Below are 24706 nucleotides of genomic sequence, written 5' to 3'. Positions count from 1 at the left end.
GGGGGGGGGGGGGGGCATAAGAGAGCTTTGCAAATAAGTAAATTTATTTCATTAAATGTATTATATTGTTAAATTCAAAGACAGAAGAAATGCAAATAATTAGATTTGTATTACGTAACCATGTGCAATTCCAATATTTTAGCGGCACAAGGCAGTTTTCCCAATAGATACCGGGGATTTTCAAGGGCCTCTGCCCCGGGTCCCAAGGTCTAACGAGTGGAGATACAAGTTTATATTTGAGCCGGTATGCATATTTTGAGTCTGTGTTCATTAGAGAAATTCTACACAAAAATCAAACTTTTGCATAACATTCTTGTTTTTAAAAATCATTGAAATTGTATATAATTCCATCCTAAAACAGACATTATGCTCAAATGCGTAATTTAACCAGACTCATGCTCATGATTAGTGGATGTAAACTTGTTGTCAGGATTCAATGGATTAATTATTCATTATTAACTCTAGCATGTTCTGTGTCATCAGGTAGTCTGCTTTGGAGTAGGTGTGGGCGCGGCTGGGTGAGATCGCATCCTGGCCTGTTCCCTCCATCCTCCCGGCGAGGCATCGTGCGTTGTGACGCCAGTCCGTTTGACGAGTGCGTGTAGTTGCGTGGGTGTTGGACACCTTGCAGCATCCTCGTTATGTAACGCCTGAGATGCTGCCAGGCGGATCGGATTAGCTGGATGAAACCTGACGGATGGCCGAGGGGGCGATAAACAGCAGAGTGCGTTCATCTCAGAGGCAGCTGCTGGAAGGAACGGGTCGACTGTAAATTCTTTGATTTTTGGTCCGGGCATCAGTGGCCTTCTGAAGGGCGCAGCCTCCTGGATCCTACGAAAGCAGCTCAGCAGTTTATTTTTTTTTTTTTAATAAACAGCCGACCAGAGGCGCGTCCCTGTCTAAGTCGGTCTCTTATACCTTTGGAGGAAAACCAATGCGGGTTTGTCTCGGAGAGGACACGGGGTGGTATTTTTATTTGTATTGCACTCATCTTATCCAGCAGCCCCTGCGCTGCAGAAGAAATAATGGCGGGTCCCGAGCAGTCCCAGCAACAACAGCAGCAGCAGAAGGTGGAGAAGGCAGAGCCCATAGATGATGCAGAGATGGCTCTGCAAGGGATCAACATGCTGCTCAACAACGGATTCAAAGAGAGCGACGAGCTTTTCAAGAGATACAGGTAATTATTTTAACTTGCCTGCACCAACAGGTACAATGTGGAAAAATGTGTTTGGTTGGCAGAGAACAACGTGTCCTGTACCACACATGATGCACCTGAAATGAAACAAAATGAATGACTGGGCTTGCTGCTGGCCTCAGTTTGCCATCTGAGGCCAGTGGGTGTGCATGTGTTCCTTTAAGCGCCTCTCACTGTTAGACATATGGTGGTTTTAATGTTAGGGCTATGGCACACAGCCCAGGGCGCTTTAGCCTAGGGAACACCAACAGCACTCAAAAAAGAGAAAAAAGTTTCCAATAATTTTTTTTCATATTCATTGAATACAAAGTCGCCCCCCATTCACAGCACATGTCTCTCAAGGCACTTTACAAAGTGAATTCAATTGAATCATACAGATTTCAAGTCGGGTACATGCATTCCAATTAATCCTAACTATCAACCAGTGCAGTCGGATTTAAATTATTATTTAAATTGGTTAAAACGTTTTCTATCTAAAGAAACAGCAGATTGCATCGAGTCAGTGATTTGCAATATTCACTCCTGGATGAGCATGTAGCGACAGTGACTTTACAGCAATCTTTCATACTGAGCATGCATGTAGCGACAGTGGAGAGGAAAACTCCCTTTTAACACGAAGAAACCGGGCTCAGTGTGAGCAGCCATCTGCCAAGACCAACTGGGGGTTTGAGAGAACACAGCAGAGACACAAAAAGAACACAGAAGCACTGATCCAGGAGTACTTTCAATGGAAAAGAAAAGTAAAACGTTAATGGTTGTAGCTCCTTTAGTGGGTTCATCTTGGAGAGAAAAACATCTAAGCTGATTAACTCTGAGCCAGTTTTCAAGTCTAGAGTATGAAAGAGGGCACATACAGTTAGTCACAGTAGAAGCTCAGCCAGTAGCTATGTCTAGGAGAGACAGGGTTGAACACTGAAAGACAGGGCCAAGTGTATCATCGGTAGAAGGTGAGCATTAAGTTGTTGGCCAATGTCCCCCTCCAGGAAGGTGTCACAGCTAAACACAGAGCCAGGTCGAATGTAGCTTCTAGAAAGAGAAAAAACAGAGAAAAAGTTAAAAGCTGAAATATCAGTATATAACTCAAAATTGGAGAGTAGTATGATAATGTAGCAGAGAGAGTGAAAGTGGTCATTAGGTCCTCCAACAGTCTAAGCCTATAGCAACACAACTACAGAGATAGCTCAGGATAACCTAAGCCACTCTAACTATAAGCTTTATCAAAAAACATTTTGTGGACATCCTGATAGTGAAAAATTACAATAGTTCAGCCTTGAAGTAACATATCCATGGACTAGTTTTTCAGCATCACTCGTGGACAGGATATTTCTAATTTCATCAATATTCCAGAGGTGAAAGAAGGAAATCATAGAAACAGGTTTAATATGGGATTTAAATTACATGTCCTTGTCAAAAATAACACCAAGATTTTTTACGTTATTACTGGAGGTCAATTTAATGCCACCCATATTAATTGATTGACTAAGTAGTTTATTTTTCAAAGATTCCAGTCCAAAGACAACAACTGCTTTTGTCTGAATTTAGAAGCAGAAAACTGAAAGTCCTCCAAGTTTTTATATCTTCAAGACATTCCTGTAGTCTGTCTAACTGGTTGGGCTCATCAGGATTTATACATAAATAAAGTGTCATCAGCGTAACAGTGAAAAATTATCACATGCTCCCTGATAATTTTACCTATTGGAAGCATTTATATAGTAAAAAAAAAATTGGCCCAGTCACTGAACCCTGTGGTACTACACAATTAACCCTGGAGTTTAAAGATGATTTATAATTTACATGAACAAACTGGAATCTGCCAGACAAATAAGATTTAAACCAGTCTAGTGCTGTTTCCCTGATCCAAACAGCACACACGGTAAGAACTGTAAGAATTTATGGCCAGCTTCCTAAACATGTGTGAGGGGCAGCAGAAGGAGGTTATGACCCAGGGCCCTTTCATGCAAGGTTAAACATTAACTGAAACTGCACAGTTGCTAAATTTATGAGCATGTTTTTTTCTTTTCCGTGTCTCTGACGTTGTGTTATTCTTTATCAGTTTTAATTTGCATATTTGAATTTTAGTAGGTGAACCTGACAGGAACTGGGTTTTTATTTTATAGTCTTTCATATTAAAGCTTGCTTTGGATTCTTGCCTTTTCATGGTAGACTGTAATCGGTCATGAGAGCGTGTTCTGAGCATGCTTTATTTGAGCCATCATGAAAAGTCCATATCTGCAGATGTTTTTATATTTTTTCTCCTTATTCTGTGGTTTCAATTAGAAAGCAAACAAAAAAATACACAGGAAAGATTTAGTTGCAATTCAGTTTATTTGTTCTGACAAAGTTTAAACACATCGTTTCTCTTTTGTTCTGAGGTCTCTCATTTTTTCTCATTTCTCTGTCTCTTTGTAGGACACACAGCCCTTTGATGAGCTTTGGAGCAAGCTTTGTCAGTTTTCTGGTGAGATCTACATTAGGAAGCACACCTCCTGCAAAGAGATGAATGCAATGACAAATATTACAGGAGAAAAGCCAGAATCAGTGTTTTATGTGAGACCTGAGATAATGTAATCTGTCAAATAGCAGGGCTCATTTTGTCACCACTGATATACTCCTCTGTTTTTGCATTTCCAGCCATTAACGTAATGGATGCATTCCAGCAGAAGAGTATACTACTGAAAGCCTGTGTCTGTCAATGTTGAATGGGGGAAATGATTCATAATGTGATGTGCTGCTCACATACACATACAAACTTACACTCTGTAATACCCTTTCATGTTGGCCCTAACATAAAATAAAGGGAGGGATCATGTCATCTCCTTTCCCTGGATGCCGAAAGCACCTGGCTGTTGGGATGATGACAATTGATGATCACATAGTCAACAATTTTTAAGGGAAATTCTTTTTCGCCACATAACTCAGCATCACTTTCCTACATTATCCGATACTGTAGCATGCATAAATTCATCATCAGCTAGCCCAGGTTACCAGAGATTGCTCTGAACATGTGGACATTTTAAATAATTCTGAGACTATAAAGGCAAGCAACGACCTATTAATAATATTACTTACGGTAAATTCAAATCAATTCAATTCAAAAATACTTTATTAATCCCAAAAGGAAAATAAATTTTATTGTAGCTCATATTATGCAGGTTTCTTCAAAGAGTCATTGTAGATGCTGATGGTTGTGGGCACAGGAAGGATCTCCTGCAGTGGTCTGTCTTCCAGCGGTTCTGAAGAAGCCTCTGACTGAGGACAATGTTGTTGTACAACAGTCTCAAGAAGAGGATGCTCGGGGTTTTCCATAATGTTCCTCATTTTATGAAGCATCCTTCTTTGCACAGTGATCTCTAGAGGTTCCAGAGGAGTCCCGAGAACAGAGCCAGCCTTCTTTATGAGCTTTTTAAGTCCCTGGCTCTGATGCTGCTGGCTCAGCAGATGATGGTAGAAGAGATCACACTCTCCACAACAGACTTGTAGAAGATATGCAGCATCTTGCTGCAAACACTAAGCTTCCTCAAAAAGTACTGTCTGCTCGGTTCCTTCGGCTGCACAGTTGCATCTCCACTCCAGTCTGTTGTCCAGGTGAACACTGAGGTATTTATACTCCTCCACCACCCCCACTTCTTCTCCCATGATGGAAATAGTGTTTGACCTACTCTGGTTTCTCTTAAAATCTACACACGTGGACAAAAATGGTGGTACCCCTGAAAATAATGTGACCAAAGGCTCCTGTTAAATCAAGGTGTCCATTAATTGGCATCACAGGTGTCTACATTCTTATAATCATACTGTGGGCCTATATATAGGGCTACAGGTAGTCACTGTGCTGTTTGGTGACATGGTGTGTACCACACTCAACATGGACCAGAGGAAGCGAAGGAAAGAGTTGTCTCAGGAGATTAGAAAGAAAATTATGGACAAGCATGTTAAAGGTTATAAGACCATCTCCAAGCAGCTTTATGTTCCTGTGACTACAGTTGCACATATTGTTCAGAAATTTAAGATCCATGAGACTGTAGCCAACCTCCCTGGACGTGGCCACAGGAGGAAAATTGCTGACGAAACAAAGAGACGGATAATACGAATGGGAACAACAGAGCCCAGAAAAACTTCTAAAGAGATTCAAAGTGAACTTCAAGCTCAAGGAACATCAGTGTCAGATCGTAAAATCCGACGTTGTTTGAGGCAAAGTGGACTTAATGGGAGACGACCAAGGAGAACACCATTGTTGAAAAGAAATCATAAAAAAGCCAGACTTGAGTTTGCCAAGCTACATGTTGACAAACCACAAAGCTTCTAGGAGAATGTCCAAGAATGGCTAAGAGGAAAACATTGGACTATTCTGAAGTGGCCTTCTATGAGCCCTGACCTAAATCCTATTGAGCATCTTTGGAAGGAGCTGAAACATGGCGTCTGGAAAAGGCACCCTTCAAACCTGAGACAACTGGAGCAGTTTGCTCATGAGGAGTGGTCCAGAATACCTGCTGAGAGGTGCAGAAGTCTCATTGACAGTTATAGGAATCGTTTGATTGCAGTGATTGCCTCAAAAGGTTGTGCAACAAAATATTAAGTCAAGGGTACCATCAATTTTGTCCAGGCCTGTTTCATGAGTTTGTTTTTTAAAATAATTCTGTTGAAGCATGTTTGAAAAGCAATGCCTGACTTTCATTTGTTCATTTTCATAGAATTATTATTCATTATTACCTTTGTCAGATTCAAGTTATTTCTGTGACTATTGTGGGTTTTTTCTTTCATTAAGCAAGGGGTACCAACAATTTTGTCCACGTGTGTAGATTTTAAGAGAAACCAGAGTAGGTCAAACACTATTTCCATCATGGGAGAAGAAGTGGAGGTGGTGGAGGAGTATAAATACCTCAGTGTTCACCTGGACCGAGGGGTACCAACAATTTTGCCCACATGTGTACAATCATCACCTTTGTCTTTTCATGTTCAAGATGAGATGATTGTTTCCACATCATGCGACAAAGTGGCATTCGAGCGACTTTCGAGTATCCGAGACATCCGAGTATTTCAGCAGATGACAAGAGTCTGTCTTGCACTGGAAGTCTGAGGTGTACAGAGTGAAAAGGAATGGTGAGAGTACAGTCCCCTGTGGTGCTCCTGTGCTGCTGACTACCTGGTTAGACACACAACCCTTCAGTCTCACAAACTGTGGTCTGTTTGTCAGGTAGTCTTTGATCCAGGAGATTGTTGAGGCCTCCACCTGAGTGTTCTGGAGTTTTTGACAAAGCAAATCAATTTGAATTGTGTTAAATGCACTGGAGAAATCAAAGAACACGATCTTCTTAGTGCTGCTGGCTATGTCCAGATGACAGTGGGCTTGTTGAAGCAGGTGTATGATGGCATCTCCAACTCCAACTCCACAGTGATAAGCAAACTGAAGGGGTCCTGGTAGTTTATTGTTTCCTTACTCAGGTGGGCCAACAGGAGCCTCTCTATGACCTTCATGGTGTGGGATGTCAGGGCAACAGGTCTTTAGTCATTGAGGACTGAAGGGTGAGTTTTCTTTGGTACTGGAACAAGACAGGAGGTCTTCCACAACACTGGAACCTTCTTCTGGGCCAGGCTAAGGTTGAAGAGGTGCTGCAGAATCCCACAGAGCTGCTCTGCACAGGCCCTCAGAAGTATAGGGCTGATACTATCTGGACCTGCAGCCTTATTCTGGTTCAGTCTCTCCAGTTGTCTCTTCACTTGACTTCTTCAGACACACAGGTGGAAGGTGGAGACAAAGGGAGCATCAGCATCTTCTTTGGTCGAAGGCAAACATGTAGAAGCAGAAGTGTCCATGGCTGAGGTGGAAGATAAAACATTTAAGGTGTAACAGAAAAGCTGTGGGTCAAAGGAGGGTGGGATGTCTGCTTGGCTGTGTGAGCAGGAGAGGAGGATGCTGAGCTTGTTTCTGAACTAAACCTATTGAAGAATGTGTTCAGTTCATTGGTCCAGACATCCATCGGTCCGATCGTCCTTCTGCTTAAAGCCAGTGATCTTCTTCATCCCTGACCACACATCTCTGATATTCTTTTGCTGGAGCTTGCTCTCAAGCTTTTTCTTGTACACATCCTTGCTGTCGTTATCTTGACTTTAGGTTGCTTCTGTATACTCCTCAAGAATTCCCCGTCTCCCTCTCTGAGGGCTCTTTTTTCTTGTTAAGCAGGTCCTTCAGGCCACTGGTGATCCAGGGTTTGTTAATGGGGAAGCATCTCATCGTCTGGTGAGGATGATGTTATCCACACAGAAGTTTATATAGTCGGTGACACACTCAGTCATGGCACTGATGGCCTCTCCATGTGGCTGACACAGTGCGCCCCATCTGTAACCTCAAAGCAACCTTGCAGAGCTTCTTCAGCTTCCTGTGACCATCTTCCTACAGTTCTCTTTATTACAGGTTGCCTCTGAACAAGGGGCTTATATTTCGAGCAGAGAAAAACAAGATTGTGATCTGATTTGCCTAGAGGAGGTATTGCTTTAGAGATGCATGAACCCTTGACATTTGCATAAAACAAACCAAATGTTTTGTTTTCTCTGGTAGAGCAGCTGATAAACTGTTGAAACGTTGGAAGTGTAGCAGAGAGTGAAGCATGGTTAAAATCAGCAGATATGGCCACAAACGCATTGGAGTGTTGTGTCTGTAGCTTAGCAGCAACTGAGCTGATTGCATCACATGCAGTGTCAGCTAAAAGTGGAAAACAAACTGCCAAAATAACACTGGTGAACTCTCTGGGTAAATAATATGGTTGAAAACTTACAGCTAACAGTTCAATATCTGGACTGCAGAGACATTGTCCTGGATGACAATATCTGTTGTTCACAAATACTGCCTGTCCACCTCCTTTGCGTTTGCCGCTCCTCTTTAAATGTCTGTCTGCTCGTATGGTCAGAGAGCCAGGCACAGAGACGCTGGAGTCAGGGATATGATCCTGCAGCCATGTCTCAGTAAAACACATAATGCTGCATTCCCGATACTCTGGCTGGGTCCTTTGTAGGGCTTGGAGTTCATCCAACTTTCCCAAAGATCTCACATTGCCCATCAGAATTGATGGAAGAGATGGTTTGAACTTCCTCCTTCTCTCTCTACTCTTTCCACTCATCAGGCATTTGGGGTTGTAGTTTAACTATTATTTTAGCTTTTGAGATATTAATCAGCTGCTCCCAGTTGTAAAAAGCCACATTGTTGCTATGGTAATGCATCATAAAAATTGTCCAAAAGTAAAAAAAGCACCAGCAAAAATCTCTGCGGCTGCACAGCTTCTGATACTGGAGAGGGTAATCGTCCAAGAAAATACGTTTTTATCCACCACAAGAGGATTTTGAGTTCTTACAAATAATTAATCAGAATGAAATGTAACAGAGCTACTCTAACCTGCTGCCACCTTGAGCGGTGCAATTCTAGACAATAACTTCTCAAGAAGAAGAACTTAATCTCATGCCACACCATGCAGATGCTCTGTCTGCACTGATGAGCATTCTCTCATCTTGGCAGGCCAAATGCTTAGACCCACTTTCTGATTCATTCAGCTAATAATTATTTGACAACTTGTGAACATTCATAGACTGTAGTATAGGGGTTTGAACATTCATCTCCAGAACGTTGAGTATGGCAAAAAAAGTAATGTGCAACTTTCTGATGCATGAGAATACTACATTTTACACCCTTCAGTCCGTCAAAAGTGACACACATACATCAAAGATTTGTCAGGACTTACATAATGCACTTAATGTCCTCACGTATGGACTAGAGTTGCAGGATATCTTTCTGTCCAAGTACATGGAGTTCCCACCACTCTCCATTGGCTTTAGCATCACAGCTTCTACATAAATATGCCCAGTGTTGACACAAAGGGAAGGTAGAGTCTATTCTTTTCCATTATAGCAGCATTCTGAAACTGGGATAATCCTGTGTTAGAGCAGGGGGCCTAAGGTTTGGGCTGTAGGGACATAATAATAGTTGATTTAAAATAAAAAGGAAACAGGAGAGAACAACTGAGTGATGTCTTTGGTGAGTCACAATAGAACACATTCATAGTACTTTAGTCCAATATTAATATAATGTAGGGGGAACCTACATTATGTTGATCAAGGTTCATCAAGGTCATTTTAAAAACATTTTTAATGGTGTTTAGCTTTATTTTACAAAAAATGACTTAGAGGATGATTATGAAGCATTTTTGTTTGTGTTTCCCCTGAAATTTAATAACATTAAATATATGACATTTTGCTACTGAATTGCTGAAATTTCATCCATAAACCATGTGATTAGACAATTCTAAAAAGCTGCCTACATTGTTAAACATAAAAGTCATATTTGACCGGAAACAACAAAAAGGGGGTAAAAACATATTTTTGTCCTCACAACACTGTGTAATTGTGGAAAATAATCGCCATTATTTATTTTTATTCCTTATTTGAGCAGCCCTACACAAAGCCTTGTAGGCTATTAGATGCTAAACATAGAGTGCAGTATATTCATGCAATGTTTTTTAGTCATTTCTGTGATGTTCTCTGGCTGGCTTAAAATGATGCTTATTTGTCTAAGCTGCAGCAAAGAGCAGGTTCTCTTCTTTTTTCCTGCCCCACACACAGCTGTGCAGATGTCACCACGCTGCTCCATTTAGGATTATGCTGAAGGAGCCTTTTGTTAGTCTATTACATAAGGCTCCTTTACTGTTAGTATGCTAGATCAAGCATGAATCTCCTCAGAAGAACAAAGAAGAACATTGAAATAATGATGTAATTCAAATGGGGTCTGTGTATTGTTTGTGGGAATAAACAAGTAAAGTTACCTCTGATGGTGAACAATTTGCATTTTGAAGTTATAGTTGATAAGCTGTTTGAAAACTGAAAGGTAGAAAAGCATCGTTTTGGTTCAGTCTATTTATAACCCCCTGAGGGATTGGGAATGTACAAGGTCTAACTAGTTGGAGTACTGTATCTGTGTTTTGCTGCAGAATGCCATGATGACATTCGAGGAGGAAAAAATGCAGATGGCCTGTGATGACCTGAAAACCACTGAGAAACTCTGTGAGAATGACAGTGCTGGAGTGTTAGAGACAATCCGAAACAAGATCAAAAAGAGTGTGAGTACTTTGGAAAAAACATTAAAGGGTAAACCTAGGGCTGAGTTAGGGTTCTGACAGCCTGTAAAACAAAATGTTAGGAGAACCTCTGTTAAAGCAGAAATAAGATCAGGAAAAAATAATGAAACCAATGAAGACGTTTAGTTGGATTCTAATATTTCTTGTATCTTCTAACATGTCAGCAGGAACACAGTATAGATAACGTTAAAATCCTTACCAGTAGGTGTACTCATCCAGAATACAGTGGGATCATGCCTAACCAGCACATAAATTCAATTAGATTTTCCCTGAAATTCAATCTAAAACTGGACGAAGAGCCACAGGGCTGCCTAGCATCTTCAGATTTATTCAGAAAGCCTTTTTTTTCCACTGCCTATTAATCACAAAGTAACAAAGCAGCAATGTTCAAATGGGTGCTGCTTATTGTATACACGTGCTTGTTTGTGTGGGTTACAGATGGACTCCCAAATGTCAGGAGTTGCTGTTGTGGACCGCCTACAGAGACAAATTATTGTTGCTGACTGCCAAGTGTATCTAGCTGTTCTCTCATTTGTCAAACAGGAACTCTCAGGTAATCAAATCTAACTCACAAGACTTGCAAGCTTTGAATAGTGTTGATTAATACATATACATTTATGTTATTTCAGGCTTTATTTAGTAACACCAAGTCCCTTCACATATACAGTATGTCTTGCATATGCATACTTCTCACACTTTTCCATATTTTGTAACATGACAACCACATCAAAAAGAAATGGCAAGAAAAAATTCAATAATGAAAGAAAGCCCTAAGAAATCCAGTTTGCAATTAAATTTAAACTTTTTGCCCTACATGTAAAACTCTATGTGCAGAGGAAAGGGAATGCTGCATATCATCCTGAACACACCATTGTCACCTTGTAACGTGGTGGTGGGAGCATTATACAGGTCCTTCTCAAAATATTAGCATATTGTGATAAAGTTCATTATTTTCCATAATGTAATGATGAAAATGTAACATTCCTATATTTTAGATTCATTGCACACTAACTGAAATATTTCAGGTCTTTTATTGTCTTAATACGGATGATTTTGGCATACAGCTCATGAAAACCCAAAATTCCTATCTCACAAAATTAGCATATCATTAAAAGGGTCTCTAAACGAGCTATGAACCTAATCATCTGAATCAACGAGTTAACTCTAAACACCTGCAAAAGATTCCTGAGGCCTTTAAAACTCCCAGCCTGGTTCATCACTCAAAACCCCAATCATGGGTAAGACTGCCGACCTGACTGCTGTCCAGAAGGCCACTATTGACACCCTCAAGCAAGAGGGTAAGACACAGAAAGACATTTCTGAACGAATAGGCTGTTCCCAGAGTGCTGTATCAAGGCACCTCAGTGGGAAGTCTGTGGGAAGGAAAAAGTGTGGCAGAAAACGCTGCACAACAAGAAGAGGTGACCGGACCCTGAGGAAGATTGTGGAGAAGGGCCGATTCCAGACCTTGGGGGACCTGCGGAAGCAGTGGACTGAGTCTGGAGTAGAAACATCCAGAGCCACCGTGCACAGGCGTGTGCAGGAAATGGGCTACAGGTGCCGCATTCCCCAAGTCAAGCCACTTTTGAACCAGAAACAGCGGCAGAAGCGCCTGACCTGGGCTACAGAGAAGCAGCACTGGACTGTTGCTCAGTGGTCCAAAGTACTTTTTTCAGATGAAAGCAAATTCTGCATGTCATTCGGAAATCAAGGTGCCAGAGTCTGGAGGAAGACTGGGGAGAAGGAAATGCCAGAAGCCCAGTGTCAAGTACCCACAGTCAGTGATGGTCTGGGGTGCCATGTCAGCTGCTGGTGTTGGTCCACTGTGTTTTATCAAGGGCAGGGTCAATGCAGCTAGCTATCAGGAGATTTTGGAGCACTTCATGCTTCCATCTGCTGAAAAGCTTTATGGAGATGAAGATTTCATTTTTCAGCACGACCTGGCACCTGCTCACAGTGCCAAAGCCACTGGTAAATGGTTTACTGACCATGGTATCACTGTGCTCAATTGGCCTGCCAACTCTCCTGACCTGAACCCCATAGACAATCTGTGGGATATTGTGAAGAGAACGTTGAGAGACTCAAGACCCAACACTCTGGATGAGCTAAAGGCCGCTATCGAAGCATCCTGGGCCTCCATAAGACCTCAGCAGTGCCACAGGCTGATTGCCTCCATGCCACGCCACATTGAAGCAGTCATTTCTGCAAAAGGATTCCCAACCAAGTATTGAGTGCATAACTGTACATGATTATTTGAAGGTTGACGTTTTAGTATTAAAAACACTTTTCTTTTATTGGTCGGATGAAATATGCTAATTTTGTGAGATAGGAATTTTGGGTTTTCATGAGCTGTACGCCAAAATCATCCGTATTAAGACAATAAAAGACCTGAAATATTTCAGTTAGTGTGCAATGAATCTAAAATATATGAATGTTAAATTTTCATCATTACATTATGGAAAATAATGAACTTTATCACAATATGCTAATATTTTGAGAAGGACCTGTACAGCCAGAGCTGCATTGTCTGTACATGAAAAAATATCAAGAAGTACAGCAGGTACAAGGAACAGTGTAAAGTTTTTGTATTATTAATGATTCCCAGTTTGGTACTGTGTAAGGCTGAAATAAGTTTTTGCCATGATATCATCAACTTGTTTTTTCCTTTTTGTACTTAATGATAATTTTGGTCTGACTGGTCAATGCTCTATACACACTCTATGAGTGCCCCCAAGTGGTCAAAAATATGTTGAATAAATCAGAAAATATAGTCAACTCTCCTGCAATATCAGCCCCTCCAAGCATTTTGAACGCCGAGGTGAATGATTTTTTTCTTAGTGCAGAAAAGAAATGAAAGGCACATGCACAGTAGGGTGATGGGGTTAGAATATCGACCTTACATTGACCGACATAGACCTTACAAAGGCTTTGTTACTGCATTTTAAACTGTGTCAGTGTTTGGCGTAGGGCGTACATCATTAACAAAGTTCTAAAAGGCATCTAGGACAACATTAAATGCTGTTCTAAACTATTGTTAGGCTTTAGTTTCATGTGATAAGGAGATGTTATGTGCAGGATTTGTCACAAAAACATCAAATGGAGACTGGCTAACAAAATCTAAAACAAAAAACCTTAGGTAGTTCTCATGCCATCAGTTGCATTCTAAATGAATGCCAATGAGAGTACGGCTTAACAGGCAAGCTATTGGGGCCTCTGCACCAACAAAATGATTTCCAAAATCCTTTAGTTCAAAACCAAACACTGTTTTACGTTGGATAACCTCAACAATGCCTCTCTTAGGTCCAGGATAAGATTCCTTTCCTTGTTCCCTTAGAATGATTACTTTAAAAAAAAATGTATCAGGTGTATATTGGTTTTTCCTATATTATGTCTTTTATGCACAGACATTGTACACTCTCACAGAGTTTATCATTAAACCTTAAGTCGCCACAGACCGTTTACAGTTTCTCATCCCTTGAATGTCTTGTTGGTATTCTGCAGCAAAACACAGAAAAATCCTCCAAACAGACATATGAAAGAAGCTGCTCTGGTCATTTTAGACCACAGTTGGACATTATGGCCTACAGGCAAAAAGCTATGTATGAACAATCCTCCATCTTCAATTCAATTCAATTCAGTTTTATTTATATAGCGCCAATGCACAACACATGTTGTCTCAAGGCACTTCACAACATTCAGGTACATACATTCCTATTAATCCTAACAATTGAACAGTTCAGTCAGATTCAGTTATTTATTCAAATTGGATAAAAAGTTTTTCTATCTAAGGAAACCCAGCAGATTGCATCCAGTCAGTGACTTGCAGCATTCCCTCCTCCTGGATGAGCATGTAGAGACAGTGGACAGTCACTGGTGTTGACTTTGCAGCAATCCCTCATACTGAACATGCATGTAGCGACAGTGGAGAGGAAAAACTCCCTTTTAACAGGAAGAAACCTCCAGCAGAACCAGGCTCAGTGTGAGCGGCCATCTGCCACGACCGACTGGTCGTGTTAGTGGCATCATCATGCTGTGGTGAAGCTGGTCCTTTAATGGTCATGCATCATTTAAGTCCAGTGTGTTTTTTTTCCTTGTCTGAATGAAAGAAAGACTTTTTGAATACCTTTTCATCAGATGTATATTGTTTTTTTTTTTTTTTACATTTGTCTATATTCCTCAGATTTTTTTAAGGACCGGAGTGCAGAAGTGCTTTGATCAAGTACATATAAAGCTAAACAAACAATTTCTCAAGATCTCTTTAAAATATTTAATATAGACTGACTCCTTCAGTCTATCTATAAAGAAATAAATATTGGCTCAGGATTGTTTGAACAACAAAGGTTAAATCTGAATTAAAACCTGGATGCATTTAACCTTAATAAAAATGAAATTATTTTCTTTTGGAATGGTCATTCGGCATTCTTTTTAATTAGTATGTTTAGTTTAGGTGGACTTCCACATTAAATTTTAAAACAGAATTTCACAGATACTGATGGCACCACAAATGACACTGAGGCTCCAAGTTCTCGCTGTTTCGGTCCATCTACATTTTAAGGAGAATGGATCAGACTTGGATTATCCACTAAAAACTTGGTTCAACTTGCTTCAGCAGTTCAGCTGAAACACCTTGCCATGGAAAAGATGAATAAACGACAGATTGTTGCATACAACAAACTCAAAACCGTTGTTGTGGTTTTACTTGTTAGAATAAGCGACACCAGTAGCTCACAGTCCCACTGAGATAAACAATCTCAATAATCCCAACAGCACCTGGTAAATGTTTTCTAATTTATTATACATTACATATCCTTGCTTATCCTTCATATATATATATTTTTTACAAACAGCATATATAAAAGGAGGCTGGATTCTCCGTAAGGCATGGAAGATGTACAATAAATGCCACAGTGACATCAGTCAGCTGCAGGAGACCTGTCAGCGGAGGCCCTCTGGCAACCACGAGTCCCTCTCAGCTGACAACGCCAACCACAATGTGGAGAACGGTGTGACGGCTGAAGCCCTAGACCGGCTCAAGGGCTCCGTCAGCTTCGGCTATGGCCTCTTTCACCTGTGCATCTCTATGGTGCCGCCACACCTGCTCAAGATTATCAACCTGCTGGGTTTCCCTGGTGATCGTCTCCAGGGCCTGTCCTCTCTTATGTATGCGAGTGAGAGTAAGGACATGAAGGCACCGCTAGCTACGTGAGTAGACATACATCTGTACAGAAGAACATCAAAACCCACAGAAGTACTGTATGTTATTTAGAACAATTTCTAATCAGCAAGGGAAATGTTATAGTTTTAGGTTCATTATACAAACTGCACATACTTTAGGGCCTTTGTTGCTCTGAATAGTGTTTGAATATAAGCAGTGGATATAAAATGATGAATGTGAAGTCAGATTCCTGCCCTCCTTGCAGGAGCTTCCAGCTCCTTTGGTTACATGTTTGGTTGGTTCAAAACTTTGTTGCATAATCATTACTCAAATCTTGCACTACGTCTTTCCTAATAATAAATCAAAGCAAGTTTACAAAGCAGGGATCGGTAACTGTTCTTGCGTGAATGGTGCCCTGGGCAAGCACCCCCCCCCACACACTACAAACTTGCCATGCCATCCCAGGTTTACTTACTTGCTGTTGTTATACTAAAACCTCCATGTCTAAAAATAAATAAAAATTTCAAAGTGTACACACCCCTAACAAAACCCTATCAAATGTAATCAAACATAAAACCATTATTAATCATTTCAAGGATTTCTCACCTTGAATGGGATTTCAGTCCAAACTTTGACTAGGCTAATCCAAAACCTTCCTTTTTTTTTTTAAATCATTCGTAGGTTGACTTGCATGCACTTAAGCTTAAGGCCATAAGCTGATGGCTGGACATTGCCCTTCAAGATTTTTTGCTAAAGAGAAGAATTCATGTTTTGCAGCAATCGCATCATGAACACCGACCTTAACTAAGGCACATGAAGCCTGCAGCGCGTTAGTTGACATTCAGAGTTGGATGAGTCCCGTGAAGTAATTTTGATTGGCTGGCTACTTCTTTGAAGGTTCGCATCTGTTTCGTGTTTTCTCCATTTATGGATAATGTCTCTCATTGTGCAAACAGCCTTTTAACCCCTTCCAGACTGACACATGCCAGTGATTTTGTTTCTCATCTTGAATTCCTTTAGATCAGGGCAAGATGTTTTGCAATTTGAGATCGTTTTGCCTACCTCATGTTGTCATGCAGGTTCTATTTAAGTAATTTCCTGATTCTACAGGTCAGGCAGTAATCAGGTGTGGGTGTTGCTAGTGAAATTTAATGCTCAAAATGTGGTTAATCACTGTTAATTCATGATTAAACGAGGGAAGAAATTTAAGTCAGGTTGATTTGGATAGCTTTTTGAAATTCTTTGAAAACTACATTTTGGATTCGCTCATGTTATCTTTTATATTAAAATTTGTTTGATGATTTGAAACATGCAAGTGTGACAAAAAAGCAAAAATAGAAAAAACCTGTAGGGGATTTATTGTATCAAACAGGTGGAAGATTTAGAGATTTGATAAGTGTTGAATGAATTAACCGAACAATCTGGTTTGAATGTGTTGTTCTGTTGCTCAGGTTGGCCCTCTTGTGGTACCACACTGTGGTGCTGCCCTTCTTTGCCCTGGAGGGTTCTGATACACATGCAGGGCTGCTGGAGGCCAAAGCTATCCTGCAGAGAAAGTCGGTGGTTTACCCCAACTCATCCCTCTTCATGTTCTTTAAAGGACGAGTTCAAAGACTGGAGGTATGTTATGCAGGTTTGGAGTCAGCTCCAACAGAGCAGGTAACAGACGTGTTTCTGTCACTGCACACACAAGAAACTGGTTGTTTCTTCTGTTTGAAACAACCAGTTTTGAACAGAAGAAAGCAAAAAGTGCAATAAATAAGAACAGCAGCTTCTGTTCAAGAACATAGTATGTGTGCTCTGTGATTCATGAACTCACCGACGTGTAATCTGCCATCTCTTGAATCAACTGTCATCCAACACATCCATGCAGTCTGTGTCTGACATGATTTACCTGTCGGTGTGTGTGCTCTCTCCTGTGTCCCCAGTGCCATATCAACAGTGCTTTGGCCTGTTTCCATGATGCATTAGAACTTGCATCAGACCAAAGAGAGATCCAGCATGTGTGTCTCTATGAGATTGGTACGTGTTTTCTCACCTGGTTAGCCACGGCACGTTGACTGTTGGTGCACAGTACACCGAGGGACCAGTCTGATCCCGTCTGCTTGTCTTTGTGGCAGGTTGGTGTAGCATGATAGAGCTGAATTTTGAAGATGCCTTCAGAGCGTTTGAGAGATTGAAGAATGAGTCCCGCTGGTCACAGTGCTACTATGCCTACTTGACTGGTGGTAAGAAAGAGGGGCATGAGCAAAAACATTATGAACTGTTTGGAAAGCCTGTTTGATTCCCTTCCTGTTTCCTTTTAGTGTGCCAGGGTGCTTCAGGGGACTTGGATGGTGCCAACGGAGTTATCAAAGATGTCCAGAAGCTGTTCAAGAGAAAAAACAACCAGATAGAGCAGTTTGCTGTCAAAAGGGTTAGCTATACTGTAACCTTTGCTTTGCATGTGCTTTTCTTATTTAAAAATGATAGCAGGTGTGCCACAGGATTTTGGTTCATTTGTTTTATTCCTTTCTGCAGGCTGATAGACTGAGAAAGGTCTCGCCCACCAAAGAGCTATGCATCCTCGGGGTAATTGAAGTGCTCTATCTGTGGAAAGCCCTTCCCAACTGCTCCCCGTCTAAACTGCAGATAATGAATCAGGGTTAGTGCAACCCATAGATATATGTAGTGTAGCTATAATATCTGTAAGAGTTACAGTACCCACAAACTCAAATCTGTTTTGTTTGGATTTTATGTGACAAACACAAAGCAGTGCATAATTGTGAAATGGAAGGAAAACGTTACCTGGCATTATTTCCTTTCTAGAAAAAAAAATCTGAATTATAGCTGCAAGCCTTTTGGGATATGTCTCTACCAGCTTTGCTCATCTAGAGACTGGATTTTTGCCCGTTCTTTGCAAAATAGCTCACACTTAGTCAGACTGTATGTAACGTCAATTTTCAAAATTTATAAAAACAACATGATATACATGTTTGTTCTCCAATCCTTAACACTTATGCACCACTTTGTCTTGGTTTATCATTTGAAATCCTAATAATATACAATAAGGTTTATGGTGGTAATGCGTGACATATGGCAGAGCACTCTTTCCTTTCCATGTATAATCATTTCCTGTGGTTTAAACGCAGTGTTGCAGAGTTTAGATGAGCCTTCATGCAGAGGTCTGAAACATCTCCTCCTCGGTTCCATCCTTAAATGCCAAGGAAACATCAGAGATGCTGTTCAGGTATTGCTCTGCTTTAAACAGTGAACAATTTTGGAGTTAATCTAAACTGGAAATCGTATTCATACTTCTTTTTCTTTTCCTTTTGTCCCCTGATCCAGTCATTCCAGCTGGCTGTTAGGGACGAGTATGGACGGCAGATCAACTCCTACATTCAGCCGTACGCCGTCTATGAGCTTGGATGTATACTCCTTGCAAAAGCAGAGGTCTGTCATCTTGTATGTGACGTAAAAACAGTCATTTAGTCACTTGTTTATTTGTGAACGTTGTGTTATAATCGTATTTTGTCCATTGTTCAAATTTAGACAGTGGCAAAGGGGAGATCATTCCTACTTCAAGCCAAGGTAAAAAGCAAAGTCAGGATTTCTAATAAAGACCCAAAAAGAACCTTAAAGTGAAGAAATACTTGTCTCTCTGTCTCCCTGTAGGAGGATTTCACAGGCTACGACTTTGAAAACCGGCTTCATGTCCGCATCCATTCAGCGCTGGCCTCTTTGAAGGAGGTGGTGCCTCAGTGACTCCAAGAGGGAAAACTTTAACGACACAAGGATCACACAAAGTCTTAGGCCCGTCACTGGTGATAGCACTCCCCTGTGTTTTTCATTTCAAATGAACTGAAGACACAATTGGCAAACTGTTGTCACATTAGATAGTCTGAATATAAAGTGCCATCTCTGTGCATTTTGTAAAGCAGCAGATAGATGTGCTCGTACTTGCACCCAGGTAGATATAGCTCACGTGAAATCTCCAAAGTTTTATTGGTGCAGAGATGTGTCTTGTCCTCCAGCAATCCATCCACCAACAACTTGCAGGGTGCAAGTGTGGAATGCCTCTGATGCTACAGAAGTGGTTATTATGGGAAGTTTGATGTAATTAATGAAAGTGTTTAAACAGGGCAACCTAACTGCATAAAGAAGGAGTTGTTACAGAACAGTTTAGAAGAGCTGTGCTAGCTACCTCCCCCCACCTCCAGTTCTTTTTGCTTAGCCTGTCTAGCGCTTCCCAGACCTGTTTCTGGACTGAATGCACAGAGATCAATCTGATACAGAATTTCATCAAATTCACTGATGTTAATTTAAGTGTTTCTCTCACCGTTATGTATTTGCTGTCTGGTAACATTTCTACTCATTAACTTGTGAGTTCAAAGGACTAAAATTCTGCTTCTACCTTAATTAAACAGATTAGCACATAATTAGTTATTATGGATACATTTTCGTTATTTTTAACTTTACAGAAAACTCTCTTTCAGATTTACAGCGCCTTGCTTTTCAAATTTTGTAATGTTGCAACCATAAACCTAAATGTAATTTATTGGGATTTTATGAGTCAGGCCAACACAAAGTAGCGCACAATTCTAAAGTGGAAAAAAATCGGGCACATGGTTTTAAAACCTTTACAAATACAATCAGAAAAGTGTGGCATGTATTTATGATGAGGCCCCCTAAATCAATACTTTGTAGAACCACCTTTTGCAGCAGCTATTTTGTGATGTGTCCAGTTTTACACACACAGAGACTGAAAGGTTCCCTGTTCTTCTCTGGAAAATAGCTCAAGCTCAATGAGACTGGATGAAGGAGATCTTTGGACATCCGGTTTCAAGATTTCTACCGATTCTTAATCAGATTTGGGTCTGGATTTCGACTGGACCTGTCTGACACATAAATATGCTTGGATTTGAACCATTAAATTGTAGCTCTGGCTCTGTTTTAGTTGTTCTCCTGGAAGGTGAACCTCACTACCAGTCTGAAGTGATGCACAGCTTCAAACAGGTTTCCTTTCAACTCTGACCAGTTTCCTAATTCCTGAAGAAAAGGAGTCCCACATGATGATACTGCCACCACCATGTTTTACAGTGTGCTCTGGGTGAGTGTTGGCTGCTCTTCCAAAAATGCCATATTTATGGAGTACCGTATTTTCCGCACTATAAGGCGCACCTTCAATGAATGGCCTATTTTAGAACTTTTTTCATATATAGGGCGCACCGGATTATAAGGCGCATAGAATAGAAGCTACTGCAGTCAAACGTTTGACTGGGGTTGCGTTATGCATCCACTAGATGGAGCTGTGCTAAAGAATGTCAACAAAACAGTCAGATAAGTCAGTCAGTCAAACTTTATTAATACACTACAAACCAGCGTTCTGATAACTCCATTCACTCTCATGGTAAGGTCTCCTCTACATAGAAATCTATTGAATAGAGCCAACCGCACGTTAGGAATGCATTGGAGTCTATGAAGTTGAAGTTGAAATCAAACGTTAGTTAAAACGTGAAAGGGAACTTTTCCCTGATTCAGTAAACACGTAAAAGAAACAGTTTGATGCACTAAATCAAACGTTAGTACTGTTAACCTTTCCTGTTTCTGTCCCCTGACCGTAGTTTGATGACACAGGGGAGACGCTTTCTCCAGGGCCTAAGTTACTAGTTTCCTCGGGGTTAACTCCCTCACTCATACGTTGCTGAGTTGAGCATGAAGAAACAGCATCAAAACACTGAGTTGTTGATGAGATTCGGGGTTCTTTTTAATGACTTTGCAGCACGTAAAAACACAGGGCTTACAGACTCATACACCGCTGCTCCGGTCGCCGTCTCGACACACCCCACACACACAATAATACCGACGTCACTCCTTCACTCTTGATTCTCAGCTACGGCAACACACAGCGCCACCTCTGTCTGGAGGAGTAATGTCAACATCTTCCATACACACACACGAAACATACACCCCACACACTGAGCTTCTAATCACATATAGTTCAGGCAATTCCTGCAACAGTACATTCAAACGTTATACACACACAAGTGGTGTTGGACTAGGAGTAAGCACAGTACAGGTGTTTACCGCTATTACTTCGGCGACACCCCTGACTATGGTAGCCGTAATGCTGCAAGCGGTGCGGCTTTGTAGTTTACCAGTCGTACTGAAACATTTTGACAGAGCGCCGTGTACAACCAGTATGGATCAACCAATTAACCAATTGATCCATATATAAGGCGCTCCGGATTACAAGGCGCACTGTCATTTTTTTGAAAAAATTAAAGGTTTTTAAGTGCGCCTTATAGTGCGGAAAATACGGTACATGACTCGTAGATAGATTTTCCCACCTGAGCTGTGGATCTCTACAGCTCCTCTAGAAATACCATGGGCCTTTTGCCTGCTTCTCTGAACAATGTTCTCCTTGCCTTGCCTGTCACTTAAGGTGGATGACCGTGTCTTAGAGCTTTTCCATATTCTGTTTTTGAATGATATCTGGATGTTTGGATTTGTGTTGGTGGCATTAAACCACATAAAATCCCAATAAAATACATTAAAGATTTTGGCTGTAATGTAACAAAATGTGGAACAGTTTAAGAGTTTTGAGTACTTTTGCAAAGAACCTGTGTTTTGTTTAGGCTCTTTTTCAAAAAAAAAAAATACAACAGATTAATGAGTAGTACAATTATTTGTCAGAATATTTGATTATCTTTGTATTTGTAGGTAAATGTATGGGTTGGTGAATTTTGAAGTTATTTCAGTATTTAAACTTTTTAGTTAAATTGAATTTACTTTTTGCATTCACAAGGAGTGTCTCTCCACTTCCACTAATAGTCAACATTGGGACAAGAGAATTTGGTTGGCTCTGTTTAAAAGGACATCCCTCAATAAAGCAGAAAAAACATCAACCAGTTATCTGCACTGAAAGAAAAGGTCAGTCAGTCATTTTCTACCGCTTATTCCATAGTGGGTTGTGGGGGAGCTGGTGCCTATCTCCAGCAGTCTATGGGCGAGAGGCAGGTTACACCCTGGACAGATCGCCAGTCCATCGCAGGGCAACACACAAACAACCATGCGCACACTCATTCATACACCTAAGGGCAATTTAGAGTGACCAATTAACCTAACAGGCATGTCTTTGGACTGTTGGAGGAAGCCAGAGTACCCGGTGAGAACCCATGCATGCACGGGGAGAACATGCAAACTCCATGCAGAAAGACCCCTGGTCAGGAATCGAACCCAGGACCTTCTTGCTGCAAGGCAACAGTGCTACCAACTGTGCCACTGTGCAGCCCAAGAAATGGTTATCTTACTTAAAAAAAGCCAATACAATTAAAATTACATTGAAAATACATTAATAACATCCCTCTTAAATATGGGATGGTAAGAATACAATCAAACACAATATATGGTGATAATCATATTTGATATAAAGGGAACAATGCATAAAAGCAATGTATGCAGATATAGTTGTAATGCATCTCTAAGAGGAACACAACTGGTTATATTTGGTCACTAGAAGTTTGAGAAAAGAAGTAGCAAAAACTGATGATGAGGATAAACTGGATGAAAATGGGTTGCAAAGAGGGATGAGGATGATTACTGAGGTAAAGAGGTGTTGAAGTTTGAAAGAGGAAAATGGTTGGGATGACACAAGGTGGTAAAAAGGGCTGGGGTGGATTTGTTTAACGGCAGGGCTGAAAGATGAGTGGGTTAAAACAGGTCACGACGAGGGATGAGGCTGATGAGTGTGAACAATAGCTCATGAAGAGGGGTGAGTGATGAAAACAGGTTGTACAGTGGAATGAGGATAAATGGGTGAAGGAGAGGAAGGGTGGGACCAAGGAAGAGGATGCACCAAAGCATGCTGAAATGGTGAGCCAGGTGATCAGACTTGGGTTTGAGGTGTAGCCTTGCCCAAAACAAAGTTACCATATGACCTCCATTTATTGTAAATGACTTCAACACACTTTGCAATTCTCTGGTGTGTCTAATTTAACATTCAGCACTCTGCCTGTACACAATACATAGCATGGTTGGGTGACAGTGGCTTTATGTACTGAAGTCCGGCATGCTTTTTCTGCAAATACATAACACCCTTAGTACTGTAAAGCTGCCTAATCAATGGTGCTGTTAACTGTCAGCCTGATCCTGTGTTATTACAAACACATTTGATCATTGTTTTAGTGGTAGAAGCCTTTGACTTACTTCATAATACTGACCAGTTTGTTAATAACAAAAAAATTTGTGTTTTTGTAATGCTGATGCAGCTTTGTTAGGTTTGAGTGCTGTCAGTATTAGCAGTCAGGCTCATTTAAGCGAATGATCTTGTATTGGACAAACCACATTCATAAGTAATTTTAACAAACTTTCTAAACCGTTTACACAAGAATTTTCCAGTGCAGAGAATAACATTTTACGAATATCCAAGGAAAATTAACTCATAGCAGACATCAGTTAGTATATCTCATAGACTTTCAACCATGCAAATTTTAAACTTCATGTTTAATGTTACAGGTTTCCTTTTTTTAACATCCTGATTTATTAAGACAAGGCTTGTCATTCCTTGTGGCTGTGATGGATGTAAAGTGTAATAAATGTAGAGGAGGCCGCTGTGCTAGCAGCCTGTGCTCTGAAAAAAAAAAACATTAAGCTGAAATGTCAATAAAATGTAATCTACCCAGTGTATTAAATACCTCTGTCACCAGAATATTTTTCTCTGTCATTGTTGAAACTGAGGCTAAAAGTTAGATGTCACTAAACTGGAAAATAAACTGTTCTCCATCGATATAGGCAAACATCTGTCTTTGCTTTTTGTCTCCATTCTCATTTCAATACCATGTTGTAGAGAATTTTTTTATGTTGCTTTAAAGGCAATCATACCATTTTATTGTGTGACTTATCTGCACTTATTTCTCTACTGCAAATATGCTGTAATGTTAGGAAGGTTATAAAAAATGCCAGCTTATGATGAATACTCTCCAAACCTGGAATCACTTGATGAAAACAGTGATTTTGCACCTTTCCACCTATCACGCTCTGTTGATATAACAGCAGAGTATGGAAGTAGTCACGAGTATAACGAATTAGTCACAGTTTTAATGATTCTGATTCTTGTTAAAATGCAAACCTCCCTGCTTTCAGTCTGCAATACACCACTAGAGGGTGCTTCATTCATAGAATGCTGCCAGGATGTGGTCATATGATTACTGTCATTACAGATTAATTTACATAGCAGAACGTTTGCAAAAGCAGTCAAAT

At 40.6% G+C, this 24706-nt stretch overlaps 1 protein-coding gene across 1 annotated transcript; it reads left to right on the top strand.

Annotated features, from left to right (window-relative positions):
* Window positions 1-155: 155 nt before the first annotated feature.
* LOC124873476 (tetratricopeptide repeat protein 39C-like) lies at window positions 156-20552 on the top strand. Its single transcript, XM_047374154.1, has 14 exons — window positions 156-1177; window positions 3605-3653; window positions 10165-10293; window positions 10750-10864; window positions 15159-15513; window positions 16918-17086; window positions 17395-17488; window positions 17587-17694; window positions 17773-17882; window positions 17987-18110; window positions 18598-18695; window positions 18794-18898; window positions 18998-19036; window positions 19121-20552. The coding sequence occupies exons 1-14, from the start codon at window positions 1026-1028 to the stop codon at window positions 19208-19210; spliced, it is 1737 nt and encodes a 578-aa protein (XP_047230110.1). The 5' UTR covers window positions 156-1025; the 3' UTR covers window positions 19211-20552.
* The last annotated feature ends 4154 nt before the right edge of the window (window positions 20553-24706 follow it).

The sequence above is a fragment of the Girardinichthys multiradiatus genome, chromosome 9 (assembly GCF_021462225.1).
Source record: "Girardinichthys multiradiatus isolate DD_20200921_A chromosome 9, DD_fGirMul_XY1, whole genome shotgun sequence".
In the NCBI taxonomy this organism is placed as follows: domain Eukaryota; kingdom Metazoa; phylum Chordata; class Actinopteri; order Cyprinodontiformes; family Goodeidae; genus Girardinichthys; species Girardinichthys multiradiatus.
Note: the sequence above shows the minus strand (reverse complement) of the source record. Positions and strands in the feature narration are given on the sequence as shown.